General features: G+C 45.1%; 1 protein-coding gene across 5 annotated transcripts in view; it reads right to left on the bottom strand.

Annotated features, from left to right (window-relative positions):
• Pdk1 (Phosphoinositide-dependent kinase 1) overlaps nt 1–18,863 on the bottom strand; it is a 645,970-nt gene that overhangs the window by 28,373 nt on the left and 598,734 nt on the right. Inside the window, exon 1 of one of the 5 annotated variants that reach the window (XM_076816040.1) lies at nt 8,813–9,124. The exons of 2 other annotated variants lie outside the window; for them this stretch is intronic. In XM_076816040.1, the coding sequence (XP_076672155.1) occupies nt 8,813–9,001 (189 nt within the window). In that variant the 5' untranslated portion in view covers nt 9,002–9,124. Of the gene's footprint in view, nt 1–8,812; nt 9,125–18,863 lie in introns of those variants that run through there. 2 more of the 5 variants (XM_076816074.1, XM_076816051.1) reach the window with 2 other exon arrangements.

The raw sequence follows: 18,863 nt of genomic DNA, 5'->3' as shown, positions 1-18,863 counted from the left end.
AACAGTTATCATGGAAAAGAGTTTCGGTTATTATTCTTATTAATCAACATTTTACATATAATAAACTGCCTACGGCCGCCCACGTGCGAGGCACCTTCTGCACCCCCGCCAGAAACGGCCCTGGCTCTAGCACCCCCCAAAGAAAAATGAAGGAGATTAATGTAACTCCAACTCAAGTAATTCAAGAGCTTCGAAAAAAGAAATAAAACTGGATTTTATTCTTTAAGTTTGTATTAAAAATATTTTCATGCGTTCAACTCGGCTCGCCCTAGATTAAATCCTGAGTGCGCCACTGATGCACAGGGTGCGAGTCCGTCGGCGTGAAAGCACGCCAGCGCCACTGAGAGCCTCGAGCATATGTGAGCCGATGATCGTAGGAATCGAGCTGTGTCTATTTCAAAGGCATTCCCAATCGCAAATCTCTTACATCATCGATGGGAGATGGACAAGCTAAAGTTCGTGTATCCCCCTAAATGGAAATGCAGAGAGTGGCAAAAGCTGTCCCGATCGGTGCACACGAGTCATGGGACTGCGAACACGTTAATCGGCGGTATAATCGGGCGAGCGACGCGCGAATCCTTTCCGTTGTCGTTGCCAGCCGGGTTCAACGATAATTCACAATATCGTCGCGATCTCGTCGAACAAACGGTCCGGTGTTACACGACGCTAATAATAGTGCTAGAACCAGCGCGTCGATTATTTATGATACCGCTACGCAACGGGCTGAACGGGCGGCGCCATCGCCTCTAGGGACTTCTGAAATTCGCGAGGGCGTGTTTGGTTTCAACGAATTAATGTCAGGGCCGCGCGCGCGCCGGATTAGATCGTTCGCAACTTTGTTTCGGTAACGATCGCCGAAAAACTCAAGGCAACCGGCGGGTGGTCGGCGAAACCTCGGGCGGGGATGGATATCTCGCGGACGAAGAAAGGAGGTCGCGGAAAGTCGTGGATTGTTCTTTTATCGAGGGGACTTTTATCGCGACGGAAGTTCGGTGGGGAAGAATTATCGTTGGATAGTGATAGGAGAATTTGGTCTAACCATCCGGTATCCGAGGATTAGAAAGAAGATCTCTGTAATCCTCTTAAATTCGTTCGGCGGGTGTGAGCCATCGATCGATCACTGTGCACCTTGGTAGGGCCGCGCGCTCGATTTCTTCCCCGGGACTCACTGTTGCCAACTCAGATTTTTTGAAAATCCGTAGAGAAAAATTCGACGTTAGAATTCCGTGGAATTCCGCCTTTGAAAAATCAGTTGATCTACGGATTTTCTTCATAAGTGTTAATTATTACATGTATGAAAGAAGCTAATTCCCTTGCTCATGGAAACCGCCCTTTCGCAAATCCTTTCTAGAAATCTTATATTTCGACCCTCCCCTAACAACCTCAAAAAAATTATTGTCACAAGAAAAATTGATAAATTACGAAAAAAGTTCACGTGTAAAATTTGTGAAATCGACTTCTACTAATTCCACTTCAGTGCAAGAGCTTTTCTCAAAAATAATGTTTCCCCGAAAGTCGTTTTCGCCAAAGACTTTCGTCCCGACGTAAATTCACGAAAAGAAATTAAAAAAGTTCACGTGCAAAGATTCTGAAATCAACTTTGCTAATTCCTATTGTACTCTTCAAAATGCAGGGTAGTAAATAATAGGTAACTAGAAAATAATAGCTTGAATTCCAGCGATTAAGTGTGATGAAAATCTGTTGTAGCGAAGTGGAATTTAGCGACCCGCGGTAAATCGGCGGTTTGGATCGTAAAATCAATGGGTCAAATTAAACAGTAAATAATCTCATTAATCAGAATCAGAATCTTTTGTTTTATCAATTTCGAATTACCTTAGTTTTAAAATTATACATATTAATAGTATTAAATAATTTAAGGTAAAAAATCCGTAGACTTCAGTTTACAATCCGTAGATCCGTAGATAAAGTAAAAATCCGTAGATCTATGGAAAAATCGGTAGGGCTGGTGACACTGCCGGGACTATTCGTTCACCGAATTCGCGTGCCGGTGGATCGTCGAGTGAAAAGACGGGGGAATGCGAAGACGGCAGGAGCGAAGAAGCCGCGGCGCACGCGACGAAACTGTCGCGTTTACGACTGTCGGATCGTTTCGATCCTCGATTCGTACGCCTGAACGTCGTGTCAATGGCAGCCCGCTTGTTGTCGGCCTGCCAAGCGAATATTGGCAGCGCTGCAGTGGGCCAGCGCTAGGTTCGCGTGCTCGCGTGTCGTCCAAGCCCTCTGCGTTGCGCATAATAGTTGCACGACCGATTAGCGCGACCAGATTAAGCGTAATTAGCAAACGAAGCTTGTATTTTCGTGTGTTTATCGGCAACTGTGACCTCGTTACTTGTCGCGACTGGCGATTACGCGAAATGCATCCCGGCTTTCTTCAGCGCAGATTCTCCTTTCGCGGAAGAGATAGAATGGCCCTACGTGTTCGCGAACCATTTTACACGAATTCTGCCACTCGAATGGCTCTCCCGTTTCCAGGGGCTGGTGATGATCTTGAATGCGCGTGCTCCTGCGTTTCAGTAATTGAATCGTATTTCATAGATACCATCAGATTCTTCGGAACGATAAATTATCACAGCCGAAGTAATCGGAATTAGCCAGGAGAGACTTCGCGACAAGTATTCAGACTGGAACACCCGTTTCTTACGAAGCCACCCCTGGATTCACCGACGTACCCAGGGCGATAAAAACGAATGTTCCATCACGCAACGAAATTCAATGCAACGTCCCTGAAAAAAAGGGGGTCGCGACCGTTTGTAGGCAAATAAATGTAATGTGGCGAAGGGGCAGAGCAAACCTCGGCTGGGAAATATTATTCCGGGGGCGGAGGATTTTACGAACGCGGAATTGCGGGTGACAGGGGCTAACGCGGTGTGTCAATACGGTAACTTATTGTTCCAGTGGAGGAATCTTTGATCGATCGCGGGTGGCCGGTCCGTTTGTCCGGAGGACTTCCGGTGTGCGTCCCACGGCCCGCGGACAGAAACTGACAGGTACAGAGGAGGGTTGGCGCGCGAGTGTAGGCGTCTGCTTGCACACGGGGCCTGACCTGATTTGTATTCGCTGACGGAACGTCGTTTGCTAACTCGATGAAAACCCACATCTTCCGAGTTCCGTCGCCGTTATTGGCCGCGCTTTGAATGCGGACACGGCCGAATTGTCTTAGCGCGGGACAAAGGGACGTGTAATTTTCCCGAGTCCCTCCCCTTGTACCTCGGAATAGCGCGGGACAAAGCTCGGACGGTGCTAGCCCGCGGAACGGGGTGGGGAAAAAATAGAAACAACCACCCCCTCGTGGGACATCGTTGAAAAGGTAAATGGCCCCATTACTGGACGTCCGACGGTACGATTGCTTGCTTATAAACCAGCGGTTTTCATTGAAGTATGCCACTAAAGAGAACGGCGACCTCTTTAGTATTCAAATCGCGTCTATTTTTAAGCTCGAGCTTTTGCAACGATGTTGTGCTGGGAACAGCAACCTTTTCACTCCTCTATCAGCGTGCACGTGTTTATTAACCGCTTATCTCGTGTCCCCGTTGATCCGTTGGTTATTAATCTTAATCGGTTACCTTACCTTGTGATACGAATAATCTCTCACAAGTTTACGTTCGCGTCAGACAATTAGCAAGTTTAACAATACTCCGAGTAACGAGTAAATTGATAGTTCGCCATTCAGTTTTCCGCGATACAATTATCGAACATACTTCACGAACGAAACAGATACAGGTGGCCAGTGAAACGTTTACCTTGCTCGGTCGATCGACAGTCGCACGACCTCTCGAACGCATCAAACCTAATATCTATAAATTTAGATAAAAATATATATGTCATACTCTAGCGAACACTGTCAATTTATCGTGGGCAAGGCTCTCAAAATCCTCGGTTATGTGATTCCTGTCCCCCGTCACTTTAAACTTCTCTATGTCGCGTTAGTTCGCGTCCGCATCTTGAATACGCTACAATCATCTGGTGTTCACGTTTCAAGTACCTATCCGTCGTGATCTAACGGGTTCGATATAAATTCCTTCGCTTTATGTCATATAAGTGGAAGGATCCCATGCCAATCGCTTGCCATATTTACCAGCCAATAATGGTTAAATTCAGGCTGATAACGCTAGAAAATCGTAGGACTATTTCCGATCTGTTATTTATATACAATTTGCTTAATGATAATATTGACCGTTTCGGTATTCTTCGACTTATCAAATTTTACGCACCTATTAGAAATACAAGACGAACTTCCCCATTCTACATCGAACCTCGTCGGACAGTGTTGGGTAAATTCAATGCTATTAATCGCATCGCCTCTCATGTTAATAATTATTCCGGTATGATCGACCTTTTTGACTGTTCGTTAAAATCGTTTAAGCGATCAATCTTCAAAATCGTCAACAGCTGACTGTTACTATGATCTTTCCTTTCAGACGTCCTCTGTTCAATGTTACTTATGTTCGCTTCGTTGTGTTCACCTTATTATTTTTGTTCTTTTTCTCACTTATGCATCAAAGGGCTTCCGTTAATAAACGTATTATTATTATTATATATCGACGTGCGTTACGAAAAGTAGCACATTTCATTTGTCTTGCAAAGAGCAGCACATTTCAATCTATCACGAGGAGAAGCACGTTTCAATGTTTCTGACGATAACAAGCATGTTTCGAACATGCCACGAGGACAAGCACGATTTACATTTCGCCACGAGCAGTAGCACATTTCAAACGCTGCGGCGAAAATATGATTTAAGCGAAGACAGCTTCAAAATAAAAATTTTGAAACTATATGATTCAAAACAGGATATTAAGGAATATACATTAAAAAAAAGAAGATTTGTCGGCAGTGCTGTCTAAAGGTCTTATACCGAAAGAATATATTCAATTTTATAATGATATTTTAACCGAATAAAGTTTAACTTATTTAAATAAACACGTTTGTCATTTCATTAAAAAACCTTTATCTTTTTATTTTTGCGGTAGGATCCTAGGCAATCTATGAAACCGACGCGCCTTACGAAAACTAGCACTTTTCATTTTTTCTACATGCAGTTGTCCGTAAGAAGAAAATCAAACGTGCTACTCTTCGTAACGCGCGTCGGAACATGATATTTTTCGCGGCTAAAGGCAAACCGTGCTATTTTTTGCAGCAAAGCACCGACATGTACTACCTTTAAACCTTAACATGCTAAAACATACTACTTTTCGTGAACAAAATCGAAATATTCTGTTTTTCGTGGTCAGAATGAGCAGAGTGCTAGTCTTCGCGAGACAAATGAAACGAGCTACTTTTCGTAACGCACGTCGATATCTGCTCCTCGCTATCTAATAGCTACCCTCCAGCTCGAATCAACTCGTTTCAATCATCGATGACGTCGCTACACGGAACGTCTCAAATAAACCACAAGATTCCCCGAACACCAAACACTTCCAGCGGCGTCTCCCGCCGAGGCAAATCCCCGCGATAAAAACAATATAAAGCGTTTTGTTTGCCCCGACGCGCGGCTCGGATGACGCACGGTCGCGGGGCTTTGAATTTGCGCGCCACCGACGCGACGCGCCGGAAGACGAAAATATTTTTCCACAGGCATCGTCCTTCCGCGGCCTGTTTTCCTTCGACGAACTACTGCGCGTGCATCCGCGTGGCTTTTGCGTGACCGCTACACGATAACGAGCCGGCGAACGATGCGACCCGCGCGCCACGTCACGCGGATTGATACGCGGCTCTGCCACCTGTGCAACGCGTTTGATCGAGGTATCGGAGACTACTTAGGTCCGTGGATCGGTAGGCGCCTCCGAGGTGGCCGAGCCTTATCGAGGACCCGAGCCGTAATCGGCTCAAGCGTTTTCCCTCCCCCTCCCTCATTGTCGTAAACACTCGAACTCGGAAGGCGTCGATGGCTTTGGAAAAGTTTGGAGAACTGGGAGTCAAAGGGTATCGACGCCGGGGCGATCACGATCCTTGCGGGTTGCCACGTTCAAGGCGCTCCGAACGAGGGGATCTACGGTCTCACGGGCGCACGAGTGCCTCCGGGAGACGTTTTCAGAGACGTTTGAAGTTGAAGGTTCGATGTGTGGGTGCTGGTTCGGTAGGCCTTTGTGGCCTCGCAAATATTCTTACATCACCGGCCGCTAATCAATCGTTATCAGTTTCGATGGCTGCTGCTGGTGACACATGCGCTTTGTCAATCTCTGCTTTGATTTCTCTCGGATGCCCCGATGCCTTCGAGCGATCGTTGTCGGAGGTTAAACGTACAGGTGTTAGATCACGCTCGCTGATTGCCTGAATTCTTGATCTGCTTCCTGATAGGATCCCTAGTGCAGAACGTGCGAAGGTGCTCTTCCGTGCTTATCAACTATGCCAATCTGTGCTTTGGCAAATATTGTTGCATCAGCGGAGGCTAATCAATTATCAGCTTCGGCGGCTGCTGGCAGTGACCCCTAAACGTGCCAGAAATAGATGCAGAAAGCTCGTGCGAATGAAAAATTCGACACTGACGACTCGGTACACTTGTACCTAATTTTTTCCTCCCCTAATGACGGCATTGAATCATCCCTGTATTTAAAGGTGTCGCGAGCTTCTGTTTCGCGCGAAGTCCCGGGGCGAACGTCGAATTAGATATTCGCGAACGTGCCCGGCCTACGCACCGTCATTCCGCTGAGGAAAAAACTGACGAAACGGCTTTATCGGCATCGTAGGGGAACTCGGGCGGATGCACGCGAGTCGCGCTGCCGCGTACGAGCTCGTAAAGCCGGCCATAAAAGACAGCTATGTATAAATGAGGTCGCACGGCACGCAGCGTAGCGCAGATTAGTCGGAGGAAAAATAGGAACACGTGTTTACATTCACAGAAATCGCGTTGCGATCGTGCGCTAGCAGTCGAATGCCTGGCTCGACGGAAATATCTGCACGCCCCTAAAGTTAGGTCTACCCATACGCAGCTTGACGCGACGTCAAGAACTTCCACGCCGATTTTCTCGAAAACGAAGCGCGATATCAAAAAAAGTCACTCTTCCTTTTCGACTTATAACAAGTAAATGAGTCGAGAAGAAGGAATACAATTTTTTGATATCGCGCTTCGTTTTCGAGAAAATCGACTTAGAAATCCGTTACAGTCGCGCATAGGAAAACTTACTTTAACGCTGTCGGTCTAACCCTTCTGCCGCGAAACCTTTGCCCAACTCGCTTCGAGCAAACGCTCAGAAACACTCGGACAATACTTTCGATGCTCTGGGTGGATCGCGTGTACCTTCGTTCCCATCGATTATGGAGCACGTCCACCGCGAAAGCTGTTCCCTCTTCCCTCGCGTCGATATCACTGACAGGTGGAAAATGCGTGACGACAAAAGACGCGCGGGCCCACGCGCCGCGATAACAACTAATTGGACGTACAAGCGACAAATTGGTGTTTACCGTGGCGCGCATAATGACGCGCAATTACGATAATGCTCGCGTAATTGCACGTGGAAGATGGGCCTGCCGCTGAACGAAGGAGGCAACGCGACGGGGAGCGTTCAGGATTCACCCAGCCGCGATTTCTGTGGGTCCCGTTTTTCGAGGCTCGGGGAAGCGATTAGAAAGCCACCGCTCCGCTACCAGAGAGAGAGAGAGCAGATGAACCGAAATATCGTGGAGCAGCGAGTTTAACGAGTCTCGTCCATTTTATTGCCGGCTGATTGCGTGAACCATGTCGGCGCGATAGATTCGTAAACGAGGCCGAGGAAAAAATGTATTTTTAACGAGGCTGATTGGAGCAAAAAGAGCGCCGGCCAGGCGTGAAATTAGCACGGAGCTTTAGCTCGCTCGAAAACAAACGCGCGGGGTATCCCACTTAACGTGATCACCTGAAATGCTCCCTCTGATTGTGCTGTTTGGGGAATAAAAATGGCGCTGGAAGCTGCGTGCTTTCAATAACGGTGGCAAAGTGGCACTTGCATTCTGGGTGGAGTCAAGGAGGACTTAATTTCTACTTAGGTAGTTTCGGCTTGATGCCCTCTAGGTAGAAGGAAAATATTTTCGTTGCACGATGGCGTCGGTGAAATCGCGAAGCTATGCAACTTTCGTGGGGAACAATTTGCGGAGACAGTGCTGGTATAAAATGATACATCGGAGAACGGTGTGTGCTTGTCAGAAGACGATTTCGCGTGGCAATGGCACTAGTGATGGTATTAGCGGTCTTATCCTGAGGATTCAAGGTGACTCGTATGTACTGGAGCGATTCGCAGCGATACGGATAGATTCGAACTTGAATTCGTTATATTTAGGAGTCCCACAATCTTGATCTTGCTTCCTAGCGATTTTTTTTTCGGCAGTCGCGATGAAATTTAGAGGAATTACAAATGGAAATATTGTCACACTATTTAGCAAATCTGTATTTGCGGATAATAATTGAGAGTATCGTTTTGGAGTATCCTTCAGAAAAGCTTCTCGCTCTTTGTGTACAGTTTCAGGCAGGTGTGGTCGATTTTTCTTAATTCTAAATCACTATTAAGGATTTACTCTAAACTAATTATTTACCTCTTTAAACCTTTGTTACATCCTTTATACTGTGCAAAGTGAAGAAAAGAAGAAAAGAGGATGTATGAATGAACACAGAGCAAGCAATTCCCGCGGGCAATTAATATCTATATACACATCATATATAATCGATTCTGTGTACATAGCTATATTCTACTCGACCAGTCTGATTACGGTGCGTTGAAGAAATTACGATGCCTTGAGACAAAGATAAGCAGGCAACAGTTTACATACCTCTGCCATAAATAGAAAAAAAAAATATATATATGAATGGCTCTCGCAATCTCACCTGCAAGGACCGAGATCCTGACAGTCTTACGAATCCGAACAAAGAAATGCCTAGCAATAGCGTCGCTTTTCCTTCCAGATTCCCCACATATAGCAGAAACGTGCTTACACGCAGCAGATTCGACGAGATCCATGTCCTCAGGCGCTTAAAATGACCCCGATATTTAACCTTGTTATAGTCGGAAGGCATCTTAAGGTAAGAACAGCAACTGATCGATGGAATCGTGTCACGATCAACCGAACTGATCGACGCGGATAAACGGATCCGTCAATTAATGTCGGACGACGGCGTATCGCGAACTGGCGCCCTTAACGTCGTTCCCGAAAGGCGGTCTCGCTGTTTGTTTTTCGGTGTGTCGAGGTGGCACACGCGAACTGGGCAAACAAATTGGATGGAACGTATTTGTCAACAGGACGATCGCGACGGGCCTATTTAACTGAATAGAGCGCGGTACGGAATTCGCGCGCGAATTTGGATGGGTGACCCCTGAAAAGTTACCGCCAAGGATAGATTTGTAATAAAAGTTTGTCGCGAGGAAACACTGGCTTGGATCCTGATAAAGTTCGGTCCAGATTTCAGCTGAAATTTAGCTGACAAGGAGCGATCGCAACCTCGACGAGCGATTGCTACATACACCAGAGCTTAAAGTGTGGGAATGGGTGAGTATTCATAGCCAACGACTATTATAATCGAAATGAATTCAGGTATTAATCTTCCAAGCCGCCTGAAAGATTTCATCTGAATTTTTCCTCAAACAGGGCGACACAAAACAAATCGCTACAAGTCAATGACGCACTCAGGATTCAAGCTTGAGGGAGCCCAGTTTAAGGGACAAAAATATTTTGAATGCAAATTCCATAAAACTCATTAGGTGATTATCAAAGTTTATTTAAAGAAGAACATTCTTTTGAGGGTGCTTGAGCCCCTTTGCGCCCACTCTGGGTGCGCCAAGTATTCGAATAGTTCCATCTGAAATCCACTTAAGGGGTTAGCTGCCTTCAGGAGGGAGAAAAAGGATCGATTCTTTGGGAATTTATTTCAGAATGTACATGCATATATTTATGCAATGGTTTTTGTATTCAGATGAGGGACACTTTGGCAGGTTATTATATTATGTTTTGGTATAAAAAAATATTGAGTTATTGGAAAATTACAACTGATTTACCGGAAGCTGTTTTCACACCGGTGACCACGATTTCTCCAAAACCGCTTCACCAATCTTTCTGAAATTTTTTGGGTTTCTTCTAGACATTCAAATCCAGTCTTTAATCGAAGCATTTGTTTTTCCAATGCATAGTTTTTATTTTATGGATAAAAACACTTATTTTTAGCTAGAAATACTCATTTTTCATCCATAAAATAAAAACTATGCATTGGAAAAACAAATGCTTCGATTAAAGACTAGATTTGAATATCTAGAAGAAACGTACAAAATTTCAAAAAGTTTGGTGAAGCGATTCTGAAGAAATCGTGGTCACCGGTGTAAAAGCAGCTTCCGGGAAATCAGCTGTCATTTTGCAATAAGTAAATATTCTATACCAAAACATAATATATAATAACCTATTAAAGTGTCCCTCATCTGAATACAAAAACCATTGCATAAATATATACCTGTACTTTCCGAAATAAATTCCCAAAGAATCGATTCTTTTTCTACCTCCTGACGGTAGCTACCCCCTTAAGTTCCACAGACTTGAAAAATCCCCAATGTCAAAAGTAGACAGACTCGTCGTTTAATTTTACCGCTGAACCTTCGCTTCTTCGCGCCCTCCCGGTTCCCCAAGTGACACGCGACCCAAAATGGCCAAACGCTGTACAGCGAACGGTAAATAGCTTCGTACCCCGAATCCGTTTCTCCGTGGCTTCCTGGAAACCGCGGAGAGTGTAAAAAATATTTTCGCGAGCGTGCAGGTGCCGCGGCGGGTCGATGGCGACGAGAAGACCGTCTGAAGGTGGAGTGCTCGGCATGCAAACAAAGGACGGCGCGGCGGCGGCCGTTCGGCCGAGGAGTATCGTAAAAGCCATGACGGCGTAAATATTTTCCGCGATCGCTAGTGGCGAATACTGTTCTCGATTAAGGGGGGGAAAGAACGAAGGAGGGCTGCGCCTCCGTGGTCGTCGCCCGTATATCCCCCTCGCATTCTTATCTGCTCAGCCTTAACGAGCGGATCGACAGCCCCGTGTTGTCGATCCTCGGCCGAGTGCACGGCCGAGATTTTCGGTCGGAAAGTTTCGCACGCGAAAACAAGATTACGGCGCCGCGCCGTTTCGCGGGGCTCGCGAACGGCAACGCTACGGGGCCGCGATTGCCGCGGCAAGGAGATCTCGCAGGTGCGATTGCTGTGCCGTTTAATGAAAACAATCCTCGCCACGCGAAAGTAGCTCCTCTGACGTGCGCACTCGAGGCCCGTGACTCGATCTTATCTGTCCTCGATCCACGCGTTTCGAGCGAAGATTACGCGCGCGCCTATAATTGAACCGCGGTTGACGCAACTGCGTTCCACGGCGCCTTCGCTGTACCGAGCCGTAGGATTTCTCGCGTTATTTCCTGTCGCGGCGTGCCTGTGGTCTTCCTCGACTTTCTCTCGCGTCACCTTCGGGAGCCCCGCGGTAGAAATCCACCGAAATAATGCTTTCTTAAGGGGTCATGCTCAGTCAGGGGGCTGAAAAAGGGTGGTCTTTGGCAATTTTTTACTCAGAAGCTATAACACATTTCTCAAAAAATCTTTTTTCCTTTCAAGGATCGCATCTAGTACCGTGCGTCGTAATTTTTTTATTTAAAAATATTTAGCAATTACTAAGTTATTGTCCGTCACTCGAAGGTTCTCTAAAAAAAGGCTTCTGCGGTGACCACTGCTGCTCGAAAGACAATCATCTAAAATAAAAAATTCAAACAAATTTACTTATTATATTATATTATCTAGTACTTGAACGAAGGATTTTTCGAAATATTGATTTGGGTAAAAATGGCTGATGTTTAAAGTAAAAGTTTCAATTTTTATCGTAAATCGTGCCTGATTTTCGTCAATTACAAGAAAACTATGCATCGGGTAAGAAAACTCTTCGTTCAAATACTAGATATAATATAATATAATAAGTAAATTCTTTTGAATTTTTTATGTGTTCTTCTGGTACACATTTCACATTTGCACCTAGTTATGCAGAAAGCTACAAACCCCAATCATCTGAAACTGCGTAAATATAATTCAAAGACTTTAATTGTTAAAGAAAAGCAGCTTCATTTCTGTTGGGTATATTTTTCTGTTATTGTTTTACAATATTTTAAATGGATTAATTAATATTCAGTAGTGTAGTTAATATTATTTAAAATTTTCTACACCTTTTATTTTTGAAGCCTAAACTGGAACTATGGCTTGCTAGTTTTAATAACTGTATAATATAAGAGTTATTCTGTGGCTCGGTAATTATTTGCAAAATAAAGGTCGCAAAATTATGGGATCCCTACTGAGAGTATCTAATTTTTTGTCAGTTTGGGAGTTGGCAGCTTTCTGCATAATTAAAGCCATTTCTCCGGCAACGAAATTTTCGGTTTCTTTCGTTCGCAAAGGAACGCGGTTGTGGGGCTCGCGCACGCACGAGGCAGATTACGGGACTAAAAGAGCGGGAATCAGTGGTAATTTGTTTGCGCACGGAAATGTTAACGGACAATAACAAGATATTGGTGGAACACGCTGGTTTCCTCGTCAGTCTTTTCTCCGTGTTTACTCCCTCGCGACGAATATAGCGTCCTGGTGTTTGTCGCTGGAACCGTCGTTATTTCCAGCCACGCGAGGCTTAAATAACAATTAGAATTCATCCCCCACCTCGGTAGCCAGTCGCGGCTCCGTTGTTGCACTTGAAATCTCGTCGCGTTTCGCTTTACAGCCCTCCCGTTCATTCTCGTCGACCGCATCTCGCCGCCTGCCTCGGCCAGTCTTCTTCTTTCGTCGTTTCCCGCGGTTTAATAACGCCACGGTTGCACCTGTTGGAATTACGGGGCCGGAAATATAGAAAAAGGGGGACGCCGCCGTGCTCGAGGCATCAGAGACGCTTTCCATACACGGCGAGAATTCAATCCGCTTCTAACGTTATATTATGCCATAAAACCAGGGGCCCCGCATTATGCACACGCACATGACGTGCATGCGAGCCGACGCGGACGTAAAAGGATCGTAATGACAATCGTAAACAATGGCTCTCGGGAAGACCGCCGAGGAGGGCAGTGATTGAGCGGAGGGAAATGACGTTCTTGGAATGTTTTCGCTGGGTTACCGTGGAACGCGATCGACTGGATCCGTGTGCCGCGATGGGAAGCCAGGGGAACGGCGGGACTTTGGTGCAACTTGGTCGAATCGATGCGAAGGGCCGGCGATGGAAGAGGGTTTGTAGCCACAGGTTTGTAAGCACTGAGGTGCTGGACCATGTGCAGTTTCAGGTGGCTTCTGAAGCTTAAAGTACGACGCGCATGGATAGTTTAATAGAGGAAGTAGATAAGTTTGGGACACACATTTGCTTTTTTTCTTTATTTTATTGTTAAAGTTGCATCAATCTTTTTCGGTCTTTAGTAACCTCGTTAATTTACATAAAAATGAAAGTAGATATCCCTAAGTACTTAGATATTAGATTTGGTTAAATTTAAATTACATTTAGAAATGGAAAATTTTAACATGTTTCAAGAATTTCAATACACTTGAGCACAGTGTTCCTTCTCGAGAATTCTTTCTCGAGAAATTGTATAAATGCTTATTTCTTATTTCTCAAGAAATACTATTTTTTTCGAGAAACTGAAGTCTACGAAAATTATTACAAATCTCATTTATTTTCGGAATTGAATTTTCAATTAGTTCAAATTGTATATTACTAGTTAATCTCGAACGTATATAAACATCTACAATTTATAATAAATCTTATTAGTAGCATTAGAACCTATATGAATTACAATATAAAATCTCAGTAAAGAAGATTCAACATTATTGACTGGTGAAGAAGGTGCTCTTAAATTTTTATTTAACAATTTAGAAAAATCTATTTGAAGGAACATTCTAAGTAAAAATAAGTGCAGCAGAACACCGCTGCTGCCTTTATGACCTCCTTCGCCCACTTTTACAAACTTACGAACTTGAAGACCAAAGTAGGTAACAGAACCAAAGTACACCTGCAGTCACACAAGACATAGTCGTCTTATAATGAAAGAAACCGAAAGACACCGTAATATTCGATTAACCTACTCAGAGGCCATTCCCTTGAACGAGTTAACCCACCCAAAGCAAGAAAAATAAAGAAAAAGAAATCACGAAACACCAAAACGTCCAAAAACAGGCTTATTACAAACACTCTGTTCTTTCGAAAAAAACAAAGCAGTACGAGCTTTACCGGTAATCGTTATCAATCCTCCCCCACCTCAACCCTCAATAAAATCAAAAAATAGTGTCCAGGACGTCGCAGGATCCCCCTGCCAAGTTTCCTTGTCCACCTACGTGAAACTTCGTCATCAGAATGCGAAGATCGCCAGTTTCCCATCATTATTCAAACTTCTCGCGCCGCTACCGAGGCCCCCAAAGTGGACGTCGAAACGACACTTGTCCCCGGCATAAGGAAGAGCATACTTATGCTCGTGGGATCGTGCCGTCGCCGCAGGACGATAAGAATCGTCGCCGTGCACCATTATGACCTCGCAGCTCTGAAACGAAATCCGCTGTTGCTCGATAACGTCGTTTAATTTACGACGACGACGAGGATCGCGATCTGTCGCTCAACCCCCGACGTGGACGCGCGTGCGCGCGCAACAGCGGATGCCGTCGCCAAATGTTTCCGTTTCGTAATCCCCCGCGACCAGCCTGGAAGCCTGTCAAAACGTAATATCGGATTTCAGTGTAACATTTTGCATTAGCCGGCATCGCGACATTCGGCCCGGTCGATGGGGGCCGGGACGCGGGGCCGATCCTGGACGTTATCGCGGCAATCGCCGGTGCCCGCGGAATCATTTCGACCGCTCCGACTGCCCGCCAGGTTCTGACCTTTAAACTAGTACCCACGCATCCAGCAACTTTCGCTCTGTTCGCGAAATGTTCGACGCCCGGGCGATCGACAGGTGAGAATACCGATTCGTAAGATTTCCAAACCGTCGTTTCACTTCCCCCGGGCACACCGATCGCTAATTGAAGGCTAACCAGTGGCCGACTCAGGCCGACGGACGTGTCCGGCTGGTTCTCTCGCGTTGATGAAGTTACTTTGAAGTCACTTATACAGTTACGCTAACAAAGTGGGAATCGTATCGGGCGCGCGGCTGGGATTACGATTTCTCAATTCTGCTGCGCTCTTCTCGATGTCGATCTTACACGCTTTTCCACTTCGCGGCCAGTTGGTATCGCGGCACGAGCCAGATATTCCCGACCCGGGCACTTTCGTACCTTCCGGACAGACATCTCGGACTCGTCCACGAGTTTGCCCAGCTCTTTGGAACCACCGCTGTCACCGATGAGCGAGCACACGGATGATATATTATTAGCTTCAGTATTTCAAGCCCTATCGCTGTGCGAAAGCCTGTTAACAAGTGAGGGTGACACCGAGGAGGTGTTCCTACTTGCGAGAGTGTCTCGTTTGAGGTAAGAGCCTGAAAGGCGCAACGCTGCTCGGGCCGCTATCCTGACTTCGGCATCACCATCAGAAGCAATCGAGGCAAGGATCGGTCCATACAGGAAGCACTGAATCATCCCGAGCCTCGAGAAGAATCCAGATTCTTCGTAATAACCCGGCGGAGCGCATCGTCACGATGGAACAGTGATTCCTCAGCCGCCTCTCCTCTCGCACCCTTCACGGCCGGCTCGTGACCAGCAATTGTTCGCGGCTTTGTATAGCAACAATGTCGGATACAGCAGGAAGAAGATACCAAAGGGGTCGGGGCATCCACTGGCACTCGTCCGCCACTTGGCGACTAATGCATCCGCCGCGGAGAACATCCATCATTTCTGGCTTTCTGCTACTTTTCGAAGTAATTAATCACGGAGCCATTGTTTGGGGGCCAGCGCGGCCCCTCCCTTCTCCCTCCCATCAGCGATCCTGATAACGCGCTATCGCAATCCAAGGGCGAGCCCGTGGAACGCGGCCGCGTATAAATACACGCTAGGGTCGATAGTATCGCGGAAGTTCACTTGGCGCAATCGATCGACCTCTCGTTCCTGGAACTTGTTCGCTCCCCGACGCACGCCCCTTCCCCCTATAAATTTGTTCCGATGCGAAACACGGCGGCTCCCATCGTCCCGGCTAAATGGCTCTGGGATAACGGACGCCCGGGCGCATGTATCGCGGGGCGCGCGAGGCTGCCCGATAGGGAAATCCTTGGGCGTTGATCTCGCACCGCTCGGGCCACGGTCTTGATAGGGATCTGTCCTGTCTATTAAGAGGCATTGCTCACTATTTCGTGGGCAATTAGGCGCGGGGGGCAATGGATGCTTCGGGGCTGCCAAGGTTAGCCAGCGAGCGGGGGGAAGCTATCGGTGTTGGATTACTCGGATCTGTTTCGCGTCGGTGGGTGTCAGGGAGGTCCGTCTACTCTGATTTGTTCCTTTGGAACCTCTTTGTAATGAAAACTTTCGAATATGGTAAGTAGGGTTTCTAAGTTTTTCAAAACCGGGTTTAAAAACTGTTTTTTTCATAAATTTGTAAAATTTGAAAACCGGGTTTAAATTTAAAAAGAAACGGTTTTATATGCTAGACTTAATACGTAATAATGAATAATTATTTGATTAAAAACGTTTACATTTTGACTTGAAATCGCCTCGGACGCAAGCATATTGTAGTAGGTAACAGTTTACTGTAAAATTAATCTTAAGGAGTTCATATTTTCAGAAGGAAAATACTAAATGAAATAAATATTTATAATTTATATTTTGCACGGATTTATTTATTTTATTTTTTTTCCTCATTTGGTTTTGAATGCTGTGTATTTTATTGTGCTATATTTTTGTAGATCCACAAATATTAAATGAAATAAAAAATTGTACGGATTTTAGTTACTTTATTTTTTTTATTTATTTGGTTTTGTATAGATAGAGTATATTTTATTTTGTTATATTTTCGTACAAACTGAAATTTGTTTAAATAAGTATTGGTATTTATTTCCTACTTTAATTATATTTTTTGTGAAAATTCGAAACCCGGTTTAACCATTTTTTTTTGGGAATAGTGGAATTCGAAAACCGGTTATTTCAAAACTCGGTTTTTGTATAAACCCTAACGGTAGGAACTGTCAAATTATGGCGCAGCTATCGAAGATACGACTGCTTTCGATGAGATTTAATTAGATTACATTGTTGCATTACACTCTTGTAAAGTCATATGTTGTTTTATCCAGTGTGGCACCTAGAGGAAAGGAAGAAAGGGACGCTAGCACCCCAAAGAAGGGGCTTTGAAGAAAAGAGAACTGGATCTTATTATTTAAATAAATTTGTATAATCACCTAATGAATTTCATTGAATTTGGGTTAGAAATATTTTTATTTAGCATTAAATTTCACTGGAACAGCATTCTTCGCGCCAGCAGAATCGTCCCTCGATTATCCTGCAACGAAAAGGTGGTCGCTAGGACGGAGGAGCGCGTGACGATTCTATTAAAAGCAGGACAGCGACGGAAATTAATCCGAATGCACGAAAATGACGGGGGGCCGCGCTATATTTAGGTCGTCAAATAGAAGCCGTTCGAAATAGAACAAAAGCCTCGGGCTCTGTCATCCCCGAGCGGTCGTGCGCAACCGCGCCGCGGCGGGAGCTTGTAGTCGAACCCCTGAAAAATCAGACGCCGAGGCGCGCGCCACTTTTTCAAACAGGGATTCGCGTAACTCGTTACGATCCAGTCTTTTTTCGGCCCTGGCACGCGCCGTCTCGTTACCCTCGCGATCGAAATAGCACGCTTCGGCTCTCTTTTTGCACTCGACGCGTCACACAAGCCGATCGTGGAAATAGAGGCACGTCCGCCATCATGGTTCCCGCGATCGGCGAGCCTAATGGAGTATCGACGACCCTTGCGGAATGATAAATTCATTCTGGAATGAAATCGCGATCTGGGGACTAGGTGGACGTTCAGATTTCTGATTGTGAACCTAATCCACGCATCGAACTATGCAGCAAACTGCTCACTCGCTCTATGTTTTATAAGCAAAGTAGGAATGGGAAACGTTGCAGCAAGAGGGGTGCAACTCAATTTGTCTCAGTCTTTAAGTTATCACGTGTAATATACGTAAACATCGTTTGATTGCAAATCCAATAACAAATGAGCGATTTAATGGAGAGTTTAAAGCTGCACCCTTATTACTGTTCTGTGCGATATTTTATTTTGGGCAGCTCCAGGTTTGAAAAATTCGCCAAAAACAGAAATAAAAATTTATCCTATTTTTTAATTAGTGTTCTCTTTTGTTAGAATATAATGTTTATTTATTCAAGAAAATAAAAGTTACACAGTCGAACGTCAGTATAATAATAATAATAAGAACTGTATAAAACTTAAACTAAAAGTAATAGAAAGAATACTGTCTTTAGCGCGATACAAGTTATCCGTTCAGAGGGTTTTCTCGGACTGAGAAGCGCAGGGGTCGAGAAGACCGTTTTCCCCTCTTTTGGGTCTCCTGTAGCGAAAGAAAGGAAACTCACAAATTACCGGGTCCTTAAAGTCCCTCACACTCTAACTCTAGGAACAGTCTATCGTTGTACACATTCCAACATCTTTTTAACGTCAAGTCAAAGCAATAATTTTATAAACAGTTTTTTCTAATTTACTTGAAGTTGGTAAAGATGGAGCTGCGCTCTTCTCGCTGCAAGGTCCTCGAGTTACCAAAAGTGATATCGACGATTGTAGAATTATATCTAGATTAATTCTGTATATATCTCGAACAATAATTCTGCCTAGTCACCTGTCTATCCGCGATATTCTAATTTCTTCTGAGAGACTAACGTCACGCACCTACGTGGTATTAATAACTTTGCATTTCACTTGGATAAGCCAAACAAGCTGGACTTTCTCGATACGTCGCAATCAAACTTGACCCCGTAAAATCTTC

The sequence above is a fragment of the Andrena cerasifolii genome, chromosome 1 (genome assembly GCF_050908995.1).
Source record: "Andrena cerasifolii isolate SP2316 chromosome 1, iyAndCera1_principal, whole genome shotgun sequence".
Taxonomy (NCBI): Eukaryota; Metazoa; Arthropoda; class Insecta; order Hymenoptera; family Andrenidae; genus Andrena; species Andrena cerasifolii.
Note: the sequence above shows the minus strand (reverse complement) of the source record. Positions and strands in the feature narration are given on the sequence as shown.